Raw genomic sequence first — 22,631 nt, forward strand, 5'->3', positions numbered from 1 at the left:
TCCAGACATAGCGTTCATAGTAGGGATTTTAGGCAGATATTTAAGCAATCCAGGTCTTGACCATTGGAAAGCAGCCAAGAGGGTCATGAGATATTTGAAGAGAACAAGAAACTACATGCTCACATATAGGAGGTCAGACCAGTTAGAGATCACTGGGTACTCTGACTCGGATTTTGCGGGATGCCAAGACAGCTTAAGATCAACTTCAGGCTATGTCTTTCTGTTAGCTGGTGGAGCAGTTTCTTGGCGTAGTGCCAAGCAAGGTCTTACTGCTTCATCAACCATGGCAGCAGAATTCGTAGCAATTCATGAGGCATCTGACCAGGGCATTTGGCTGAGAAATTTTGTCACGGGGCTGCAAATAGTTGAAGGGATTGAAAGACCACTCAAGTTGTATTGTGACAATAGATCAGCAGTCCTGTATTCTAACAATAATAGGAGCTCAACCAAGTCAAAGCACATTGACATTAAGTTCCTAGTTGTTAAAGAGAAGGTACAAAGTGGACAGATATCCATAGAACACTTAAGGACAAACTCCATGATTGCGGATCCACTCACTAAAGGTCTACCACCCAAGGTCTTTCATGAGCATACTGCTCACATGGGTGTGCTACAGTTTGAGGAATCTTGATTTTAGTGGGAGTTTCGTCCATTATGTAATTCATGTTCTATGTTTAATTGTAAAGTACAAATACATTGTATTTGGACTTTCTGATCAGAAATAAAGTTTAAAGTATTCAGTTTTTTGTTACTTTGTACATTTAAGTTATGGTATGATCTCATTCGATAAAGTAGGACCAGTTGAAAATTGACATGCATTGACCAACTTCATGTAATTTTCATGCTACACTTTTCATAATGGGTCTATGTCATTTAGTTGTGTCAGTACGAGTGATCATTGATGGGTTTAGTTATGCTTATTATGACGAAAGCCTCTTTGGTTCCATGTGCTGATATGATTAATGGACGAGACAATTTGGATTATACTCAAGGTAATTATAATGACATTTTTGACGTCATAAAGTCTAACACACTCCTAAGGATACATGTGTGACCAGTGGGAGATTGTAAGATTTATGGGTCACATATGTAATTAATTAATAAAGTGTGTTAGGGTCATTATATAATTAGCCAATAAACTAGGGGTCAAATAATATATAATAGTTTATGGCTAAAGAGCATAATAGTTATGAAAATTAATAGAGTAGATACCAGGCAGTTTCTAATTTAATGAGGGGCTGAATTGGAAATACTACAATTTGGGATATAACTAATAATAGTTATATATAGGGGTAATGGTCCCCAAGGCAAACACAACAGGACTATTCAGTTTCAAAACCCTAAAGGAGAAAACTCTCTGGTTCTCTCCATCCCCATCATGAGAGCAAGGTCTTTAGGGTGTTTTGCTGAGGAAGATCACCCAACCCATTGGCTCTATCATGGCAATTTCATCAATGGCAATTCCCACAGGTACGCTTCTGCCCTTGGTTATTCATCATGTAATTGGCATGGATAGTTAACAACATCCACCATGACCCTAGCAAAGTGGAACACAAGAAATTGAATATGAAAAATTATTGTATTTAGTGGTGTCAATATAGTTGAAATGTCACTTATATTATGTGATATTTTTACACTCTATTTTAAAAAATATATATGATTATACTATTAAGTAATAAATTATACATCTAATTGCAATTTTGGTATCTATTTTCATCATTTAACAAAATTGATTTATCTATTTTAAAAGTCGATAATTTTGTATCATCTCTCATATTTTTGAACTAAAAAATGACGATTTTAACAAATTTTAAATAATATAACATACAATTTCATAATATAGAACAATCTAGATGCAATAATTATTCATATGTCATTAATTAAATGTTTAATTGTAGTTTTAGTCTCTTTATTTTCACCGGTTCACGTAATTGATTCATCTATTTAAAAATTCAATAGTTATAGTCTCTCCTTCATATTTTTGAACTAAAAAATTATCATGTGATATACAATCTTATGATATATAATTATCTAGATGCATTAATATTTATTCATATATCATTAATTAAATTACAAAAATGAATAATTTTCGAAGTTGAAAGTCAAATTTTTAGAGAGTTTTATTACAATTATATTAATCATTATATATTATTATATCATATATTGCGTCATTTAAAATATATTGCATCGTCATTTTTAAGTTAAAATTTTTTAATGAAATTTCGTGAATCGATAAATATAAAGTAATTAATACTATTGTATAGGTCTCTTGATTATTTGATGAGCATATATGTCTATTGTTACATATATTTTTTAAAAATAATAAAAATAAAATATATTTGAACTGATAAAAAATATTTTAATGGCAATTTATACAAAAAGTATACTTATTTGGTAAATAATCAGTCATATGTCACCAGCTTTTAAAAATAATAATAATAATAGACATATGTCACCAACTTTGTCAAAAAAATGTCATATTTATTTCAATAATCTATATTCTACAGCACTTTTCACCAGCACTTCTTATTTTTTAGGTCTCACTTTAAATACAACTTCTTTTTTAATATTTTGTTTTGTTGTTTTTTATAATATAATTTATAGTGTATTATTTATTCTCTCTCATTTTTATCCACCTTATTTTAATTAAATTCTTCTTCAATCCTCTATGTAACAAAATATATAAGAATCATTACACAACTCATTAAAAAAATATTTGAAACTGATTAAATTATTTTAATAGCAATAAATAAAAAAATAAATAGCTTACATATATATTTAGTATTTTAATTGAATCATGATTTTGATCTCCAAACAATTCAAATTGTATAGTCTAGTCGCCATGTTTTTATATATTTTTAGGATTTTTCCACCTTTATATAGGTTAAATTTTGCTTGAGTTATTCTCCTAATTGATGATATTAAATTATATTTTATGACTCACATCATTAATTAAAATGATATGTAAAAAAAAAAGAGTAAAAGTGAAAAAGTCTTAAAATTTGTAAAACAAAAATACTAATTTTTGATCTTTAAGTATTTGTTTAACTGACAAATGTCAATATTATGTTGAACGTTTTGTTACGGATTTGAACTCGAGGTCTTGCAGTTGTATGTAAGTTTATAGTAGTATCATCTATTCTATGGACAAAAACATAAGTTCTCATATTTTGAAATAGAGAGACTACAATTTTGATTCAATTAAAATAGAGGTGTATATATCTAGTTAAATAGAATTGTTTGTTAAATGAATATTATGAGTATAAGTAGGCTAGGTTGAGTTAAGCTTTGGAAGGTTTGATTTAAGTTTTGCAAGATTTGAGTTTTACTTTTTTTGAAAATGTTATATTTGAGTATATATCTATATATTAATTATTATAAACACATTTTTAAGGTTTGATCCGAACTTTTTCAGAACGTCACAACACTTGCAATCTTTTTAAAAGTCTACTTCACTATATTTTTTTTACTAAAATCTGGTGTTGACTTTTGCGAATTGAATAATAAGTGATTTATAATTCAAAGAGTTTAAATTTTATTTTAATATTTAATATGCCTTTTTAGATAATTTAATATTTAGCGGAGGAGCTTGACTTAAAAGTTCCGATCAACCGTCAAAATAAACAATAATTTAAAAATTAAATATAAAATTGTATAAAAAAAATTAAGTAATAATAAATACAAGTTGACCATTAAAAAAATTAAAAGTGTTTACGTTCTTTAAAGAGTTGAAATCAACACAATAAAAATTAACATTTCTTCAATTTTTAAAACTTTAACCAGGTCAAATATAGAAGTTATCCTTTCTTAATCATATTCATTCCCACAAGCTTTCCTCTTGAAAAATAATCAAATTTTCTACTCTTGCATCTTTATTTTATGATGCAAAGGACACAATTTCAAAAAATCAATTCTAACACATCGAAGAAATCAACATTCATGATTCAACACATTAAGAAATCAAGGAAACAAGAAATCAACATTCAACAATAACACAATTTCAAGAAATCAACATAGACTTTTTTTTTTTTTTTTGATATTTTGAATTTGTTGACCTGTAAATCAATTCATTGACACAACATAGACATTTTTTTTCCTTCTATTATTGACATATAATTATAATTTAATTATTGAGTTTTATTTGATGATTTATCGTTAATTTAAATGTTTTGTTGTATATTATATATATATTTTAAGTATTGAATTATATATTAAAATATGATTTTATGATTTTGTAATGTCCTAGTATTTAAATATTATTATATATTTTTCAGAATAATTTTTTTTATGACAAACGAATTCAAGTCAATCTAACTCTATATTCTTTTAATCAAATTAATTTGATTCGAATTAAATATAAAAATCAGAAATTAAAAACTCAACTCAAATAAAATCGCTCAATTCAATTATTAAGATGAAACCAAAATGACCTCAACTGAATCCATGAATACCTTAATAGTAGGTTAAGTCCTAAATTGTTGTGGTTGGGTCCCACATATTCTAACACTAACACTCACACTCACACAATTGATAAAGGAAAGCGCGTGCAAAAAAGACGAAAATGGTGACAAAAAAGTGTGACAGAGCTAACTGAAAACGGGTTTAGCACTTCTTTACTGACTTACTCTCAGTTTCATCATAAGAGATCATACCTCAATTTGTTTCTTTGCACGTTACTTACTATTCACTTTTTTTCTTTCTTTCTCTCTCCTCCTTCTCTCTCCACACAATAAAATATCTATCAAAGGCTGGGGATATGCAATTTTCATGACAACCTTTCAACCAAGAATCTTTTCCCTATTGGTACTACACCTATCACAAAACAACAACTTATATGTATCCTCATCTATTTCTCTCAAATCATTATCAAACTCAATTCAATTTATCATTTTTAACATAACAAACCACACATAAGTTGAACATAGATACAATTAGTTCATGGATATATATAACATAATTTGATATATCTATTGATTCACTTATTTTAAAAATCGATAGTTTTAGTATCTCACTCGGATTTTTGAACTAAAAAATGACGATTTAACATATTTTAAATTACATGATATAAAATCATCTAGATGCATTAATTATTCATATGTCATTGATTAAATTACAAATATGAAAAAAATTAAAGTTGAAAATTAAGTTTTTACGATATTTTATTATAAATCATTGTCTTTTTTTAGTAGAAAAAAATGACAAAAATTATTTATTTTAAAATAGATAGAACAATTTCGTAAATCAATTAAAATAAAATAAATAAATAAAACTGCAATTAAACTAAATAAAAATTAGAAGTTATAGACATTTAGAAATCATAGCAAAAATGGTAATCTTATATATAGGGATGACAACTAGATCCAGATCCAATGGTACCTGCAAAAATCACAATGGATAGGGTAAAAACCTTCATAATAGTTATGGGCACGAAGACAGATAATTACCCATAAAATTAAACGAGTATGAATGCGGGTCCGAATACTATAGTACCCACTTGTCCCGCACCCGCACTAATATAAATATATTATTTATTTATTATATTATATTTGTATTTAGTTTAATTAATTTTTTTTTAATATTTTAGCATCTATTGATATCATTAGACCACTACAATATTTATAGTCGAAAGATAAATGTTCGATATTTTTTTTATAATTTGATTTTTATAAATAGGCAAATAATTGTGACTTTAGAACTAAGAGTTATGTCTTATTAATCGTGACTTTATAATTATACTTGTAACTTCATATCATTTGTTTTTACAGATCTCGAATAATACCGCTGTAGGACTTGCAACTTTATAAAGTATTATTATGGATATTTGAATATTTATTGTAACGGGTGTTCATTTGAAATATTTTGAGTTATAAAATATTTTAGTTTATAATATTTTATAATTAAATTTAAGATATTTAGATAGTTTTTAAATTTAACCACAACAATATCATTTATTTATCGATCTATTTTAGTTAAAGTGTAAATAATAGGTATGAGTACATACACTTACGTATTCAAATGGTAAAGATTCGAATATTAAACTTGATATTCAAGAGAGTATAGAACACATGTATGAATATGTTTTTTAAATGCATATACGTAGACGAATACTATAATTCCCTACCTAAATACTATTATTGTCATCTCTAATTATATAGACCACACTCACAAAAAATTCTGACCATGATTTCCATCCGTCCATGTTGTTTTCAAAGGATATTCATGTTCACAAAAGCATCACATTCTTCTCGAGATCAAACCATTGTCTAAAACACACTATTGTGATTCAAACAAGTTTGGATTCGCAACAAAGAAGAAAACAAAGGAGAATAAAAATTAAAACCTTTACTTTTAATTCGTAAGAACTCAAAGCATTAATCAAACTTTAACAAAAACTATTGGATTACTCTAGTTTTGGTTTTGGCTTTTTCTCTCCTCAACACCTTTTTGTAAGTCTCGTCCCTTCTTAGGTAAGATTTTGCTCTCATTTTTATGAATTATGGTGTGGGTAACAAAAAAGATATTCATGAGTAGAAAGTTGATTATGCAAATTTTATTTTAGTATTTATTCAAAGTGATTAGAAAATAAGTCTATGTAATTGTTAACACCCTAATAGGAGTACCTATAGTTATTACTATCTTTCAAATGTATCATCAAGTTACTATTTTTTTTTTTTTTGGATTTTAATTATTAATGATATATATAGCTTAATTTTTTGTTTTGTAAAAAAATAATTATTTTGCGCACAACTTACAATGAAAACAACCGAGCACATAATTCTTGTCAATATTTAAAAGCATCATTAACATTGTGTTTAGTCTTATAATATGAGAGAAATCCAATTTTAATCTATGAAAAAAAAATTAATAGATTTTGTCTATGAAATTTTTTATCACCCCATATATTTGTATTAGATGTCATTATTTTATACGATACAAGAGAATTTGCCAACACAACATGCCACATAAGATAATGCCTTGTGTTATGTGATATAGATGAAAGAAGAAGAAAAGTAAGAAAAAAGGACATAAAGTAAAAAAGAAAATAAGACTTTATTTTTAATTTTGGACTTCAATCAAACACATATACAAGGAGATCATCACTCTAAATAATAGATTATTTTGTTACTACTTTTTTTTTTTCTATAGTAAAATTTGTCTTTAAATTATTTTCAACACTTCTGACAAAAATATCTGTTCATTTAAAATGGTGTGGGTACAATTTTAGTGATAGTTAACCAATAACATAATCTCCAAATTAATGTAACGAAATATGATGATTTTAAAGCTTAAAAAAAGAGTAAAGCAATGATGGTAGAAGAAATGAGTATTAGTAGGGTATCTGATAGCTTCCTGTTTATGGGGACCCACATGAGTGGTCATCGAAATTAGACCAATTCATTTTAATTTAATTGATTTAAGTTTGTATCTAATCAAAATTGGAGGGATTATTAAGTTGTACAAGTAATCCAATAGCATAGATTTTAAAACCGTTGAGCGTCTGAAATTTGTTTTTATAATAAAACAAATTGAGGATGAATTTTTTTTGTTAAATATATTTTTAATTTTTATAAAATTACGATATTTTAAGTTTATTCATAAAATATCTTTTATTTACTTTTAATTTTAATTTGATTTTATAGAAACGTTTTGGGGTTAAATTGTTTTTTATAAAAAGAACAAAAATTTAAAATAAAGACTAAAAGTGAATAATACATTTTAGGGATAAAAAATTGAAAATCTTTTTATAAAAATTAAAATAAAATTTTAAAATCTTATGAGAACTAAAATTTATTTCATCTATTTTTTTAATTATTAAATTATACTTTTTTTCATTAAAAATCAAATTTTTAAAATTGAAATAAGGTCTTCAAAATATTTAAAGTGATCTTTAATCAGAATAAATCCGTTTAAATTTAATAATATTAAATTCAAATAATATATTTATCGTTTTGAATCAGTAAAGTAAATTTGTTGACATAATATATATATTTTTATTTTATTTTATTTTTATTATTTTATTGATGTATGTATAGTTATCATTTAGTTATCAATTTAATTTGAAAACTTATTATCAATTTAATTAGTTTACATTTTTATTGTCGTTATAAATATATTTTAAATATTGAACAATATATAATAGTAAAATTTTGTGATTTTTTACATCGTGAAATTTCATCACTACACATGATTATTTGACCCACCACCATGTTATATGTTTTTATACCTCAAAATAATAAGAACATTGCTGACAAATATATATTATTTGACATTCTTTTTCACAACACCTTTTTTAATAGACCAACCCAATATATCTCATAGTACATAACAATCTGAGTAATGAGAGTATTTGTATCGTGTCTAGTGTGCTTCTTCCTTTCATGCTCTTATTAAAATTATTCAATCGAGAGATGATGCATCATATATTTGTTCTCGAGTGTCCGAAATGAAAAAATACTTAAAAACAAAATCCTTGATTTGGCCCACATGGGATCATGAGTTAGATTCTTCTTTTCTAAATATGGAAGTACTTGAATTGTGATTTATAGTATTTATCCAAACTTTCAAACACAACTTTAATGTTTTTATATTGCATTTGACGACTTCATCTGTCCACATGTTTTTCCTATGATGTCCAAATATAGTACTAAGATTTTTTACAAATTATAATCACAAATTCTATTCTCAATGTCCATAATTATGGTTGTTCCATGTAATATAATAGGACGTTGGGGCATGTTTATCATTTTCTCATTGACAATGACCAACCTCGAAGGGAAATTTCTTTATCTCTTTTATTTTTTGTTTGTAATTAAAAGTCTCTTAAAAATATATACATCATCATCGTACCATTTAATTCTTTTAGATACTACTTTATTTCTAATCAAGGGTTCTTTATTGGTGGTAATTTGCTAAGGTTGTTGTTTTGGAATTCTTTGCTCGAATGAGATCAAGATTGTCTGGTTGAAAGATTTGTAGTTTGTTTATGGATAGTTTTTTCATTCTTTTCAAAGTTGTTTTGTTTGTCTTATCGATTTATTTCATTTTTTTGTTCAAAGCTTTGTCAAGTATCGTTTCTCACATTGAGCTTTTTTAAAAATTATTTTTGTGAGGCTGTAGTGAAGACGCTCAAAAAATTCATTGTGTAAAATAGAAGAAGGTATGTCTTTTCAAGAAGAAAGAAAGTTTAGGTGTGCGTAGGGTGAGAGATTTCAGTTGTGTTTTGCTATGTAAATGGGTTGGTGGTTGAAAACTGATCAAATAGTATTTGGTTTAAAGTGTTGGCTAATAAGTATGGGTTAGAAGGGTTTAATGTTGCTTATAGATCCAACATATAGCATCAAGTTGGTTGCATGATTTGTGTTTAATTTGTGATGGGTTGGGTGGTGAAAATTAAAATTGGTTTAGGAAAAATTTGGTTTGTTTGATTGGTCATGGTAGAGATATTTCATTTTGGCTTGACAACTGGATAGAGGGGGATTGCTTTGTGTGATAGGTATTGTTGGTTGTATGGGTTGGTGGTTGATAAAAATAGTTTGGTGGCAGACATGACTTACCTTAGGTGGATTGTGGATGTGAAATTTGGAGGTGAAAGAGAAATTTATTTGTTTGGGAGGAAGAGTTATTATTAGATTCTACTTTTTTGTTGGATTAAATGGTCTTGCAGGAAAGTGTGTTGGACATATGAACTTGACAACACGACCAGGGGGACGAGTATTCTATCAAAGTCGCTTACAAAAAGCTATCAGATGATTCAAGTGTAGAAGTGAATCCTCTTTTTGATAACACTAGAAACAAGTTGTACCTCTCAAAGTACCTTTATTTGTGTGGAAGCTTTCAATAACAGATTACTCAATAAAGATAATTTGGTCATGCACAACATGTCATACGATAAAGGGATTTGTTGCTTGGGATGTGAAAAAGATGAATCGTTATAACACTTATTGTTGTTTTTTATATAAAATTATTTTGAAACATGTTGCCACTAAAGATATTATTGGGATAAGTCGCATATTAGGTCGCTATCTTCAAGGTATTTTGTGGCATTGCTCAAAAATATGCAAGAAGACTATCAACCATGATGTCCCCAAGATAAAATATTATAATCAAACTATATTGGAGATCCACTACACTATAGGATCCCTTCAAGAATTACACTATCAAATATGGCACTAAGACCACTCGCAAGCTAAAGGGATTATGGTACGAAGACCACTCTGAAACTGAATGGACAATGATAATAAGATAATTCTAAAAATCAAAAGGATATAAAGAAAGAGGAGAAGTGGCTCAAAAGTGTGTGGAGTAGACGAAGGATAAGAGAGAAAACTGATAATTGCATCTAACTTTGGTGTACTTTTCCAAACGGTTGAACACTCTATTTATAGTGATATACAATAAAAACAGTAAAAAAAATAGAAGGCTCGGATCAAGTGAGCGTTGGAAAACAAATAGATAGATTGAGCTCGTGGGAGGCATATACTAGAGTGTAGAGGGCGTAGGCAGACGTGTATCAGACACATGACGTGTGTGGAACACATGATAGGGATCTAATGTGGATTGTAATTGTTTTTTTATTTAATATTTTAATTTTAGTTTGTAAAAAAAATAGTACACCACAAAGCCAAATCTCATGTCAGACGGCAGCGCGCACAGACATGTTGTGGTCAAGTGATATATGTCCTCCCCCCATCACAAAACTTCATATTCTTGGGAACAACCCAATTGATCCACCTCCAACTTTTATACACTAGTATTAGTGTAGTTTATCTGATGTGTGACTCAAACTTTTTTTTTCAATTCACATTCACTAGCATATTCTTTGTTTCAACACTTATTTTTTGAACGATACATTCGGTCAAGTTTGGTTTGATATTCTAGTTTGGCTTGGTGTTCAAAGTGCATTGCCCAATTGTAAATCAAATCATATTTTCAATTCCAAGAGCTCCTTTTTAATTCAAGAAGGGGTCTACAAAACTTACAAGTTATATGGATCACGTGTTTATGTATCTTGTGGAAGGTGCGTAATGATTATGTGTTTAATCAATGTATGGTGAACGTTTCTTATATGGTAGATCGCACTAATGTTTTTTCACAGTGGTGGCTAAAATTTAAGGCTAAAGGCTTTGATTTTGAATTTAATCTTTGGTGGAGCAATCCTAAAGCTTGTTTGGGTTTGGATGGGTTTTCTCATTTCACCTAACTTTTGGTTCGTAATTTTTTAGTCAAAGTTTTTGCACATCTTCTGCTTCAAATTAATCTTATTGAATTCAATTTTGCCTTTTTCAAAGAAAAAAAATTGAAGCTTCTTTATAATTATTAAGAAAAACAATGAATGACATCTTAATAGGTTTTTTTTTATAAAAGACAAAATATATTAAAAGACACAACATAAAGGGCCCATCACCAACACCCTCCAACCCAACAAAGATACCCAACTGCAAACTTTCTCACTTACAGAATTTTGCAAAAAATATAACTAGACTGTATTTGTTTACAACAATAATCAGATTGGTCTTGAATCAAAACCAGACACCCATGCACGCTAGGGGATTGATATTGTTCGTATTTTATTAAGATTGCTACCACAAATTTTTCAAATGAAATTGCCTTCATATTGTTTGCTTTGATCTAGGCGGAAACATAGCGTTGGACCGGTTCTTGAATTTTCACAAGTAGAAATATGACTAAGTCCAATTCAGTATTTTGTCATTTGTCAAAATCTGAATCATATCTTTGCAAATAATAAATGTATCTTCTTATGAGTGTTTCTTCTTGTAAACAATTCATATCTTCTTGTAGATTCTGATCAACTCTTCTTGTAATAATTCATATCTTCTTATAGATAAATCTTGATCAAATCTTGACCATACCTTATTTTCAACTTGGTCAAAGATTTTCTTTAGTTATAAGTCTGAATCAAATCTTATTTTTGATTGTCTTCAAAAACATGAACTTTTTTTCATACTCTATGAAGTCAAATATATTGTTCTCATAAAATACTTTTGTTAACATCTATAAATATAAAACCAACTTCCTTCCAACAACTTCAGTTTTATTTTATAATGATACATATAAATATGTCAAAAACTAAATTAGATTAATATGTTTAAATTATTAAAAGTTCAATATCTAACAAAAGATCAAAATTTAATATAATAATTATAAGGTTTAATTGTAGTTTTGGTCCCTCTATTTTAGCTGAATCACGAAAGTAGTTCCCCTATTTTATTTCTCTTCGGATTTGGTCCCCCAAAAAAAAAATTGGTAAAAAACTTAATGAAATGTCATTTTTTAAAGTGACATCATATCATTTATGATCATAGATTTCATGTACAATTGTTGGACAACGAGATCTTGAGGCATTGTGTGACTTAAATAAGCGCAAAAAATTAACATTTCATCAAGTTTTGGATTAAAATTCTGTTTGGAAGACTAAAACTGATGAGAAATAAAATGATAGAACTATTTTCGTGATTCAGCTAAAATAGGGGAAATCAAAACTAAAATTAAACCTAATTATAATAGTAATAAAAAAACATTTTTATATTTATTTAAATAGGACTAAAAGATTTTTTATATAGAATGTAATTTGACATCTTTAATTAAATAAATATTTTTTTAAAAATATTGATCGTTTTTATAAAAAAAATCTTGTTTGATTTTAATTTGACGTAGACTAATATATTTACAATTCTACCAAAAACAATTACTTTAATGATTTTACTTTTTAAGTCACCCTAGAACATCCTAAGTGGAATTCTATTATAATCTATATGTCTCGTGCATTTTTGTTATCTTTCTTTAATTTAATGTACTAGAAGGAAAAAAAAAAAACAGAATATTCTATTTAAGATTTTATGAGAGTCAAACAAGACCTTAATATTAATAATTTTGTCAAAACATATTGTTAGTAGTTACAACGGTTTTAAGCCAACCCAATTTTATCTTTATGTTAAATATTTCTATATTTTTTAAATTAGAATGATAACAAGTGGAAAGGATCTAGATTTTCTCTTTCTTTTTTCCTTACGTTAAAAAATAAATAGAGATATAATCAATTTCGAGTGTATGTAGGATTTATAATTTTTTTTTAATACACATTACTTATATCTCTATCTCATTCTCACAACCTAAAGGAGAAAAAGAAGGTTAAATTACATTTGTGGTCCTTTAACTTAATTTCAGGTAACGTTTTAGTCTCTTATCTTTTTTTTTTCTTCCCAATTTAGTCATTTATTCCTAATAATATCAAATAAAGTATGAAAATATGAGTTTATTTGAAGATTTGCGTTACGGATTTGATGAAATTTGTATTATATTGAAGAATATAATTAATTTTATGAGTTTTAATTAAATTTTTTTTTGAATTTTTGTTTAAAAAAGGATAACGTTGTTGAAATTTTAAAACATAAAATATCAAATTGTCATTTAAAATTAAAATAAATGACTAAATCGGGAAAAAAAAAGATAAAGGACTAAAACGTTACCTGAAATTAAGTTAAAGGACAACTGATGTAATTTAGCCAGAAAAAGAAAAAACAAAAGAAAAGAACAAAATAAGATAATTTAAATCCCATAAAAAGATAAAAAAATAAAAAAAAAAATTCTAGATTCTTAAATCAATATTTTGAAAATTAAACCAATCATCCACAGAGTTAAAATATTTGATCACTAGATTGATAGTCGAAGAAATTTAAATTATCTTTAAAAAATTATGGATATCATAACTAATTAAAATATGTTAATTAAGTGTATCTCAATAATAATTCGAATCTTCAGTGAAGTACATATAATTGATTTTAATTGATCATAGATAATTTATTACAATTTTTCAAAAGTAAAACTTAAAATTTACAATATAAATTTCTAAAATATCACAAATAATATATTATAGTCTCTTTTTATTAACTTTGGTTGTTTTTAAGAAAATGAAATTTTAGTAATTTAGAGTTCTGTCATCGTGTAAATAAAGTATATATGTTCACTTAAACTCAACTATTTAGTTGTATTATACTTCCTTTATTTTACAAGAAACGTTACTTTAGCAACAAAAAAACTACATTTTTTAATTTTTAATTTAATTATTATTATATATACTACTTACAAAACATTAATTTTATTTTATATTTATAATAGTAGAAAACAAAATTAAGTAATTAAATTTAAGTGGTTAATGAGTTTCAATTAAGAAATAATCACTCGAAATAGAATTCTAACGTAAATAATTATTGGGTAAGACTTTAGTTACCTCCCAATAGAATTTTATATTACTAGGCTTCGTTCCCTATAAAACTAGAGGTTCAAAACAAAATAAAAAATAGTAAAAAATAAAAAACACACATCAATATTTATTAAGAATAATTTATCAAAATGATTTATTCTTTTTCTTTTAGTCATTTTATTTTCATTTTTAATATATGTACAAAAATCATAAATGAAATTCATTTTTAAAATAAGATAGTATTTATAGGAATAATTGCAATGATGAAATCTAAAATATAACCAAAATACTGCCTAGTTTTTTTAAAAATAAGATATTTTTAGTTGTTAGATGTTATTTTATTAATTAGTGGGAGAAATTTGACTATAACACACGATCTTTTTATCATTTAAATCTATATATCTCTCCTGAAACTTATAATTCACCTTATGACTCATATATATATTTTCTAATTAAAAAAGGCCTACTATACGATTATAGCCTGTAATTAATATTTTTCTCCAATATTTCCTTTGTCCATCGAATTGGTAAAGTGGCAAAGAAAACATATTATAAAGATGAGGTGGGAATTGAAAGAGGTCATAGTGCAAGGATTATGTTGTCCGATGAAGCAACCCTAACCTCTGCTATCTATTGTGAGGAATAAGTGGTGTCTTTTGGTACAATAAAGTTGTCACTTGAAATGAGTATTTCTTTGACTAGGAAATCCTACTTGTTACCAGTTAAGAACTACATCTTTTAAAGGACGATCTATATCAATCCATTTATGAAAATACAACTAATATATACTAATGTATATTTTTTTAAACAAAAATAAAATGCAAAGGTATCACATGATTAATCTGACATTCTGACGTCTCAATTATTTTAGTATCTCAAGATAATCATCTATCATTGACAGCACTCTAAAATATTATTAAAAATGATAAAAAGAAATACAAAATGTTTTGGGGACTATACTAAAATCCAAACAAACAATCCTTCAGTATACAAAATATTGCCTCATTAAAAACCTTTATAAGAAATCTAATAGAAAAAAAAACAACGGAGAAAGAAAAAAGTGTAGTAACCACCTAGAGACATGCAAAATCTATATTTAGAAAGATCATGTTTTTATTGAAAACATTAGAAATATTCGAACGAAAAGTATACCACCAATAACTATTAACAATGTAAAGTCCTAAATTAACAATCTTGTCCGCACATTAATTATCGTCTCTAAAAATATGAAAAATAGATTCACATTTTTAACCATCTCAATATAATTAAGTTATTTATTTCTAATAGACCGAGAAACAAAGTTAGTATTCCTAATAGCTAGATTTGTCAACTACAATTCATATTCAATCTAAAGAAATCTCTACCCATTTTTGCAGGTTGATTTAAGTAACTATAATTTCTATAAGTTCAGCATGTAGTGCAGTTGTCATGTTAAACCACATTTTCTTATATCAAACAAAAATACCGATACCTATTTTCCTTCCCCCACCTCCAACTTTTTGTTTTTAATATTGTCATGTTAAAGTTTACTATAAAGAGTAATTTTAAATTTACCGAACATTTTTTACTTTGAATTTAATTTATATATATGATAAGTATAAAGAGGTATTATCTTATAAATCAATTGCAACCGATAAATTATCAGTAATATTTAATTTATACGATAACTATATTTAAATGCATACAAACAATTAATTAATCATTATTTTTTATTATGTTAAACTTTTTTATACTGACATTACATAAAAAGTAAACTATGCTAATAGGCTTGGAACAATTTTTTTCCTTCTGAAAGGAACTATTTTTTCACCGCAAATTTTAATAAAGTAAACATTCTTTTTATTGAAAAAGTATTTTTGCCCATGACTGAAAAATGTGGTGTGTGAAAACAGGTATGGGGTATGAATAATAATCCTGTCACTTTCATATTAACCATTATCGGTTTGTTTTGTCAAATGCATAGATAATAAAAAAAATGGATTTAGGGTTATTTGAAAATGATTTTCGGCCCAATTAAGTTAGGGTCATTTGAAATGGACGTTGTTCTTTTCTTATCACTGGAAGAAAAAAAATCAATAGATTAAACTTTGAAGAGTTGGATCTCCATAGAGTCAACTAAATAAATATTAAATAAATAAAAAAGATAAAAAGATAATTCTCTCAAAGGAGTATTCAATTTACCAAGTCAATCAACATAAACATTATCTTAAGAAGTTTTTGTTTTTGTTTATTATTATCTTCAGAGAGAGTATTAAGTAAAATATTATATTTTCCTCAAAATAAATAACTTTTTGAAACTTGAAATTAAATTTAAGATTTTCCTTAGATTTGCTATTCTTTATATTTATAAAAAGTATTTATACAATTCTTTTTTTTTTAAATAAAAAATTTAGGTGAATTGAATCTTTAAAATTATTAGAATCACAACAAATTTCAAAATGCAAATAACAACAAATATATTTATAAATTATTCATCAACAAAATTAAACTCACGCCTTTATAGTATATAACTGAGTCAACTCATTACAAATTGAATTGATTTATCGGCAATATTCAACTACTTATGTTATACTAGTTGAAGATAAAGTAGAATATTATTGTTGTATTTATTATGTGAGGGAGAATTGTAGTCGACATATTCTCTTTCGAATGAAATTAAAAAAAATTAAAATATAAATGTATTTAGACTAAATTTTTAATTGAATACATCAATTTTTCAATAACTATTTTTATTTATAATTTATTTCGGAGGAAATATAAGTATTCGGTATCTCTTTAATGAATTAAATTTGAACTTTGAATCTACAAAATATAAACACCAAAGGAATATGGACGAAAAAAAATATATATATATATATTATTCACACGCACACCAGTATCAAGCAAGTTACAAAGCAAAACAACAAAATTTAACTATGAAATTACCTTTTAAGTTTATATTTTAAATTAAAGTCTATTTTTAACTGAAATGTCATCTTCTCGTCCTAAATTTATTTTAACAAAAAAATAAAAAATAAACTTAAACCGAACTTACATTAGCACACGATGTTTCTGTTCGGGATGATTATAAGAGATTGTCTTCACATTTTTTTTCTTCTTTTTCCAATTTGAATGTAAGATATGTTAGATATTAAGTTAATACCGTGGCGTTCTCTTTGTATGAATCAATATCGATAATTTGTCTATGCTCTTTTCATCATGTTGCACTTTTGGGTTATTTGTTCCACTTTGTATTAGTCCTTTGATTTCTTGTTGTAAAAAACAGTGTAATAGTAGTGCGCTTTTCATGGTTTTGTTGAGATGTGAATTTAATTTGTATATATTTATAGAGAAAAATAAATAAATTACATAGCTATTCCTAACAATGCAGGTTGATGTTGTGAAGTTAATTGAAATGTGATCATTAATTATAGAATAATATAATTTACTTTCACTCTTAGTAAATATTATTTTTTTAAAGCAAATTTTAATTAAATTTATATAGAGTTTATTTTCATCGTACACTTAATATGAAATAATTTAAATGTATCAATTACCAAAAAGAAAATAATAGGATCACACGGAAAATTGAATTTTTTTTTAGGTGTTTTCATTATTCTTTGTCTCAGTCAAGGATTTTTTCCCTTGTTTCTTACTTTAATTGTTGGATCAATTATTCTTTTGTAGTTTTGGGCTCACTATCATTTTGCAAGCCTAACCAACCAGGCTTCAACCACACCACCTCCTTATATCGAGCCAGAATAAGCCCAAAAGTAAATTTTATCAAATAAAATAAAAAAGTTGTATCTATTTCTCAGGTTACATATATTAAATAGGCAATATTTTGCCAAAAATTGTATTTGTGAGATAACCACTTTCAAACTCATTAACTTCTGCCTATAAAAAACTTATGCAGTCCTACTTAGAGCTGGACATAATCTCATTCCCAGTCGAACATCAAAACCTGTATCTCATCGCAAAAACTTTATAAAAAAGTCAGAAGTCATTGAATGGCTACATTGCATTAGCCAAGACTTTTAGGTTTTCTATTATGCAGAGGCTGCTTTATTGATTAAATGGTAATAGCCAAACCAAATACTTCATCTACAATTATGCTTAATGTGACTAACTTAGTCTAACAGTACAAAAGAGATAATAATAGTCCAAAGAATGGAATGGGGATGCTGAACTCTGTGAATGTGGGAAAGAAGAAAACTTGTTGGGAGTAAAAGCGCCAACTAGCAACATCTCATTAGTCAATAATAACATTCATAATTTTCATTTAAAAACATTTTCGCCATCTAGTTTATCTTAATTGTGCATTTTAAGCTTCAATAAGCAAATCTCATTATACAATTTGCAGTTCATTAACCTGGCAGAGACATTATTTTCTTTCTGAAGACAATGGTTCATGATGGATAAGAGTTGTTTCAACCCTCCCTCGTTCCGTCCCACAATAAAACAGAAATTTGAAACACTTTATAACAATTAATTACTCATTTAACCACCACCTAAAAAAACAAAAAGTGAATATTTTCTAGTGTCTAACAAAATAGCATAAAAGAGGCAGACTACTTCAGTATGTAGCCAAATTGTCATAAATGAAAATGTGAAGACCAGCATACCATAAGTTTTGATTTGAATATGAAATCTATTTTTGCTGGTATATGTTTCCAACAAAAACTAAACCAGTTACCGGACCCTAGGAACATTCACACACTAGTTGTTCCATGTTATAACACAATAAATCTATTTAAAACTCGCCTTTTTAGTGTTTACCTGTGTGTGATTATAAGGGAAACTATTCATAGATGTGAATATCAATTTTTTCTTGTAAAAGCAAAATAATTACCCAAATTATATGTATACATTCAGATGATATCAACACATCCATAACACACATAATCTATTCAAAATTAATGTCTAAACAGTTTATATGAACATGTGTGTTCGATAGATGTCCAACATATTTAGATAGTGTTAGACACCAAACCAAACACACGCTACATTTGTCTGCACGTAATGACATTGTGAAATCAGACACCCCAAGAAAGTACTCATCAACTTTAAAAGCTATACCTTTTTAGTGAATTTCTTCAGTTATGTGTAAAATTTCATCCATCAATTACAATATATAAAAAAAATAAAATAAAAAGTTGATTAGAGACAAAATTGCAAGAGACAGACAGCAACTACAATGAGATAAGTTACCCAATATACATCTCACATTCTCATACTCAAATGGCTTAACAGAAAAAGAGTACAGAAACAGAACCTCAAACCAATTGTCATCTATCAATTTCAACTATTAAAACACATAAGCCTAAAATACATCACAAAACCTTATTTGTCAAGCTCCATTGCCTGGTCAGCTTTAGCTTTAGCCAAAGCTGTCAACTTGGTCTTCAACTTTCTCTTTCCCACTTGAAATCCACTTCCACCCTTCTTTTTCTTGTCACTACCATCAACCTAAACAAAATTTCCCAATCAATAACAAAATCATACAACCATTAACCCTTAAAATACACACAAACACAAAACAACAATTCAACATATGAAATACGGATACATCGACACCAGTAATAATTTGAGAAAATGAATTAATTGCCAAAATGTTGGTGCCGAGTCGGTGTCAAACACCGAAAAGTGTCGGACATTGGGTCACGCCTTTCGATCAGAGGTGTCAGTCCTAAACCCTTCTCTAGTCTCTACTTTTGGTTTTCCTTCCAAAGTTTCAATCTAAATTATTCAGCTTTTGTTGCACAAATACACACATTATATTTTAGCAACATCCGTTCAACTAAAAAAACAAATTTATTCATATCAATTTATGTTTATTTATCAACTAATTTAACTGTAATTTCATGAAACACTTTTTGTTCATATCAAACACTTTAAGCTCACTGTAATTTATAGCTGACCCACTCTTTCATTAAAAAAAAATTCAGAACTTTTGGAATAAAAAAGTTAAGTAAATTAAATCTAAAACAAATATAGGAAACCCAAAATCATGAATTATTTCAAAAAAAAAAAAAAGTAAAACATCTCAGCAGATAAAAGAAATTTGAGAAATTAAACAAAAGCACTAACTTTCATCTTGTTTTTCTTCGCATTGAGCTTCTTTTGTTTCTTTTCCTTCTCTAGTTTCTCTCCTGAAAGAAATAATCACAATTACGAAATCAGAACATGAAATATCGAAGAGTGTGATTGAATAATTTGGGACGAAATCGAAGTTTTAGAGAGTACTTTGGAGTTCGAATTCGTATTGCCTCTTTCTCTTAGCGAGATCATTCTTCTTCGACATTTTTGCTTTCTTCGTGGGTTGCCACAATCTCAAATACACAATTATTTGTTCAGAAACCCTAATTTAATTTATTTATTCCTACCATCGTCCGTGAGTTCGAATTTCAATTATTTTGTATTTGGTCCTTCAATTTTACCGAGTTTAAGTGTTTTCCACAAGGCTTTTTATTTATTTATTACTACCGTAACTGGCGAATAAAAACGTTGGCCAGTCGAAATTTTAAATTTTAATATTTAAATAAAAGAATAATATTGTATTATATATAAAAATTTGAAATTGTAAATTTACAATAATATATTAGAAGATGTAATAGATTAATTTTTATTTATATTTTTAATTATTAAAATTTAAGTTAAAAATTTTATTTTATTTTATAATTATTGTAATTGTTTTTATAATTTTTTTATAAATTATTTTTCATGTTTTGTATAATAGACATCTGAATTATAATTTAGTGTACAAAAATTTATGTATTTGGTTCATTTTAAAGATTTTAGAGATATTGTTATAATCTTAAAAATTGAGCTTACTAAAAAAATATAATTTGAAAAAATAAAAAAAATAGTAAAATAAATTTTAATCCATATACATGTATCAGTTACATTATATAATGAGAATCTACACATATCAATATATATATATATCATACAATACATGATGTGGCACTAAGGATAAGGAACTAAAGCAAGCATTTTAGGCCTGTAAATAAAAAAATTATTTAATAGAAAGGCTTTGAATCTTTTTCAAATTTTGTTAGTCAATTGAAAGAACTCAAATCTTTTTTATTTAATAAAAATGTCTCACATTCTAATGTTTTTAAAATTAAAACTGATAAAATTTTATATAAATTAAATAAAATATTTTATTTTTATTGGAAATTATATAATATTATTCTTAGTCCAAGTAAATTGGCTAGGGAAGTAGGAATTAAAGAAATATTAGATATAAATTGAGAAATCATAAGACAAGTATTGACTAACATGAGTTATTTGAGTGATACAACGTATACACACGGTTTTTTTTTTTAACTAAAAAATAGAAAATTTTATATAAGTTATTGATGTTGCGGTAGAACATTTGAAATTTCTTATTTTATTTTTGAAAAATGTCTCATATAATAATTTCGCTTTAGACCTCGTAACTTGTTGGATCGGCCCTATACATGATAATCTTAAGTTAATTGTGTAACAAGAAAATATACATATATAACATGTTATTTTTACATATTAGACTCAAATATACCGACAATGATAAATCAACAACCACAATTCAACTCATAAAAACAGTTATACCTATAAAATACGTCGATTATAGATCTTAAAAACATACACCACAATATCTATATTAATTAGCATATATCATGACATGTCTAGTCGAAATTCATTACCGATTAGCATATATTAAACAACAATTATCTTATAGACTTATATAATTTGGTTTTCACAATTTTGTCGTAATTAATAATTATTCAATTTTTTATTTTTTAACATAAATATTTTTTTTATAAAGAATTTAACTACTCTCATCTATTCAATTAAATTAATATATAAAAGTTTTTTTAAAATTATACGTCATATCACAATATATCAAATATATTAATTGTTGTTGATAAAATTATAACTCATATATCTCTCATGAATAAATTAAGAGTAAAAGTATTTTTAAAAAATTTATTGGGATAAATAAAATGTTTTTAAAAAAAATTATTAAAAATTTCGGGATGGCCCTTTATGTACTAAGGAAGATTTGCTGTGGTTACCGTTTTTTCTTTAATTTAGTTTTTAATAGTCTCTCCTCTTATCATTTATTGAGAGAGAAACAAACACAAAGTTAAAAAAATAACTATAATTTTAAATATATATATATATATATATATATATATATATATATATCATTAATCTCTTTTGATAATAATTTTATATTTTATTGTAATAAATGAAAAAGTATATTTAAGAAATAAGCTAACTAAAAATAAATTTAAAGACAAAACAACTAACAAAAAGTATATTTAAATATGTTTTTATCGTGTTAGTTTATTGTAGTATTTATCATATAACTTATTATTTAATTTTTAATTATTTTAATGTAGTCAAGAACCATTGCGATATTGTCTCACACATTTAAAAA

The 22,631-nt window shown here is 26.4% G+C and overlaps 1 protein-coding gene across 1 annotated transcript; it reads right to left on the reverse strand.

The window, feature by feature from the left end:
• Window positions 1–19,335: 19,335 nt before the first annotated feature.
• LOC105852597 (uncharacterized) lies at window positions 19,336–20,605 on the reverse strand. Its single transcript, XM_012718716.3, has 3 exons — window positions 20,447–20,605; window positions 20,291–20,352; window positions 19,336–19,669 (listed from the first exon to the last, which is right to left on the reverse strand). The coding sequence occupies exons 1-3, from the start codon at window positions 20,502–20,504 to the stop codon at window positions 19,544–19,546; spliced, it is 246 nt and encodes an 81-aa protein (XP_012574170.1). The 5' UTR covers window positions 20,505–20,605; the 3' UTR covers window positions 19,336–19,543.
• Between the last annotated feature and the right edge of the window lie 2,026 nt (window positions 20,606–22,631).

Source organism: Cicer arietinum, chromosome 7, assembly GCF_000331145.2.
Source record: "Cicer arietinum cultivar CDC Frontier isolate Library 1 chromosome 7, Cicar.CDCFrontier_v2.0, whole genome shotgun sequence".
Taxonomy (NCBI): Eukaryota; Viridiplantae; Streptophyta; class Magnoliopsida; order Fabales; family Fabaceae; genus Cicer; species Cicer arietinum.

What these genes read in the sequence shown, in the direction of transcription:
- LOC105852597 (XM_012718716.3), bottom strand. Translation starts at nt 20,504, where the DNA reads ATGTCGAAGAAGAATGATCTCGCTAAGAGAAAGAGGCAATACGAATTC. An exon ending in ATACGAATTCGAACTCCAAA is followed by an intron (nt 20,353 to 20,446) that starts GTACTCTCTAAA and finishes TATTTCTTTCAG; the next exon opens with GAGAGAAACTAGAGAAGGAA. An exon ending in CGAAGAAAAACAAGATGAAA is followed by an intron (nt 19,670 to 20,290) that starts GTTAGTGCTTTT and finishes AATTTTGTTTAG; the next exon opens with GTTGATGGTAGTGACAAGAA.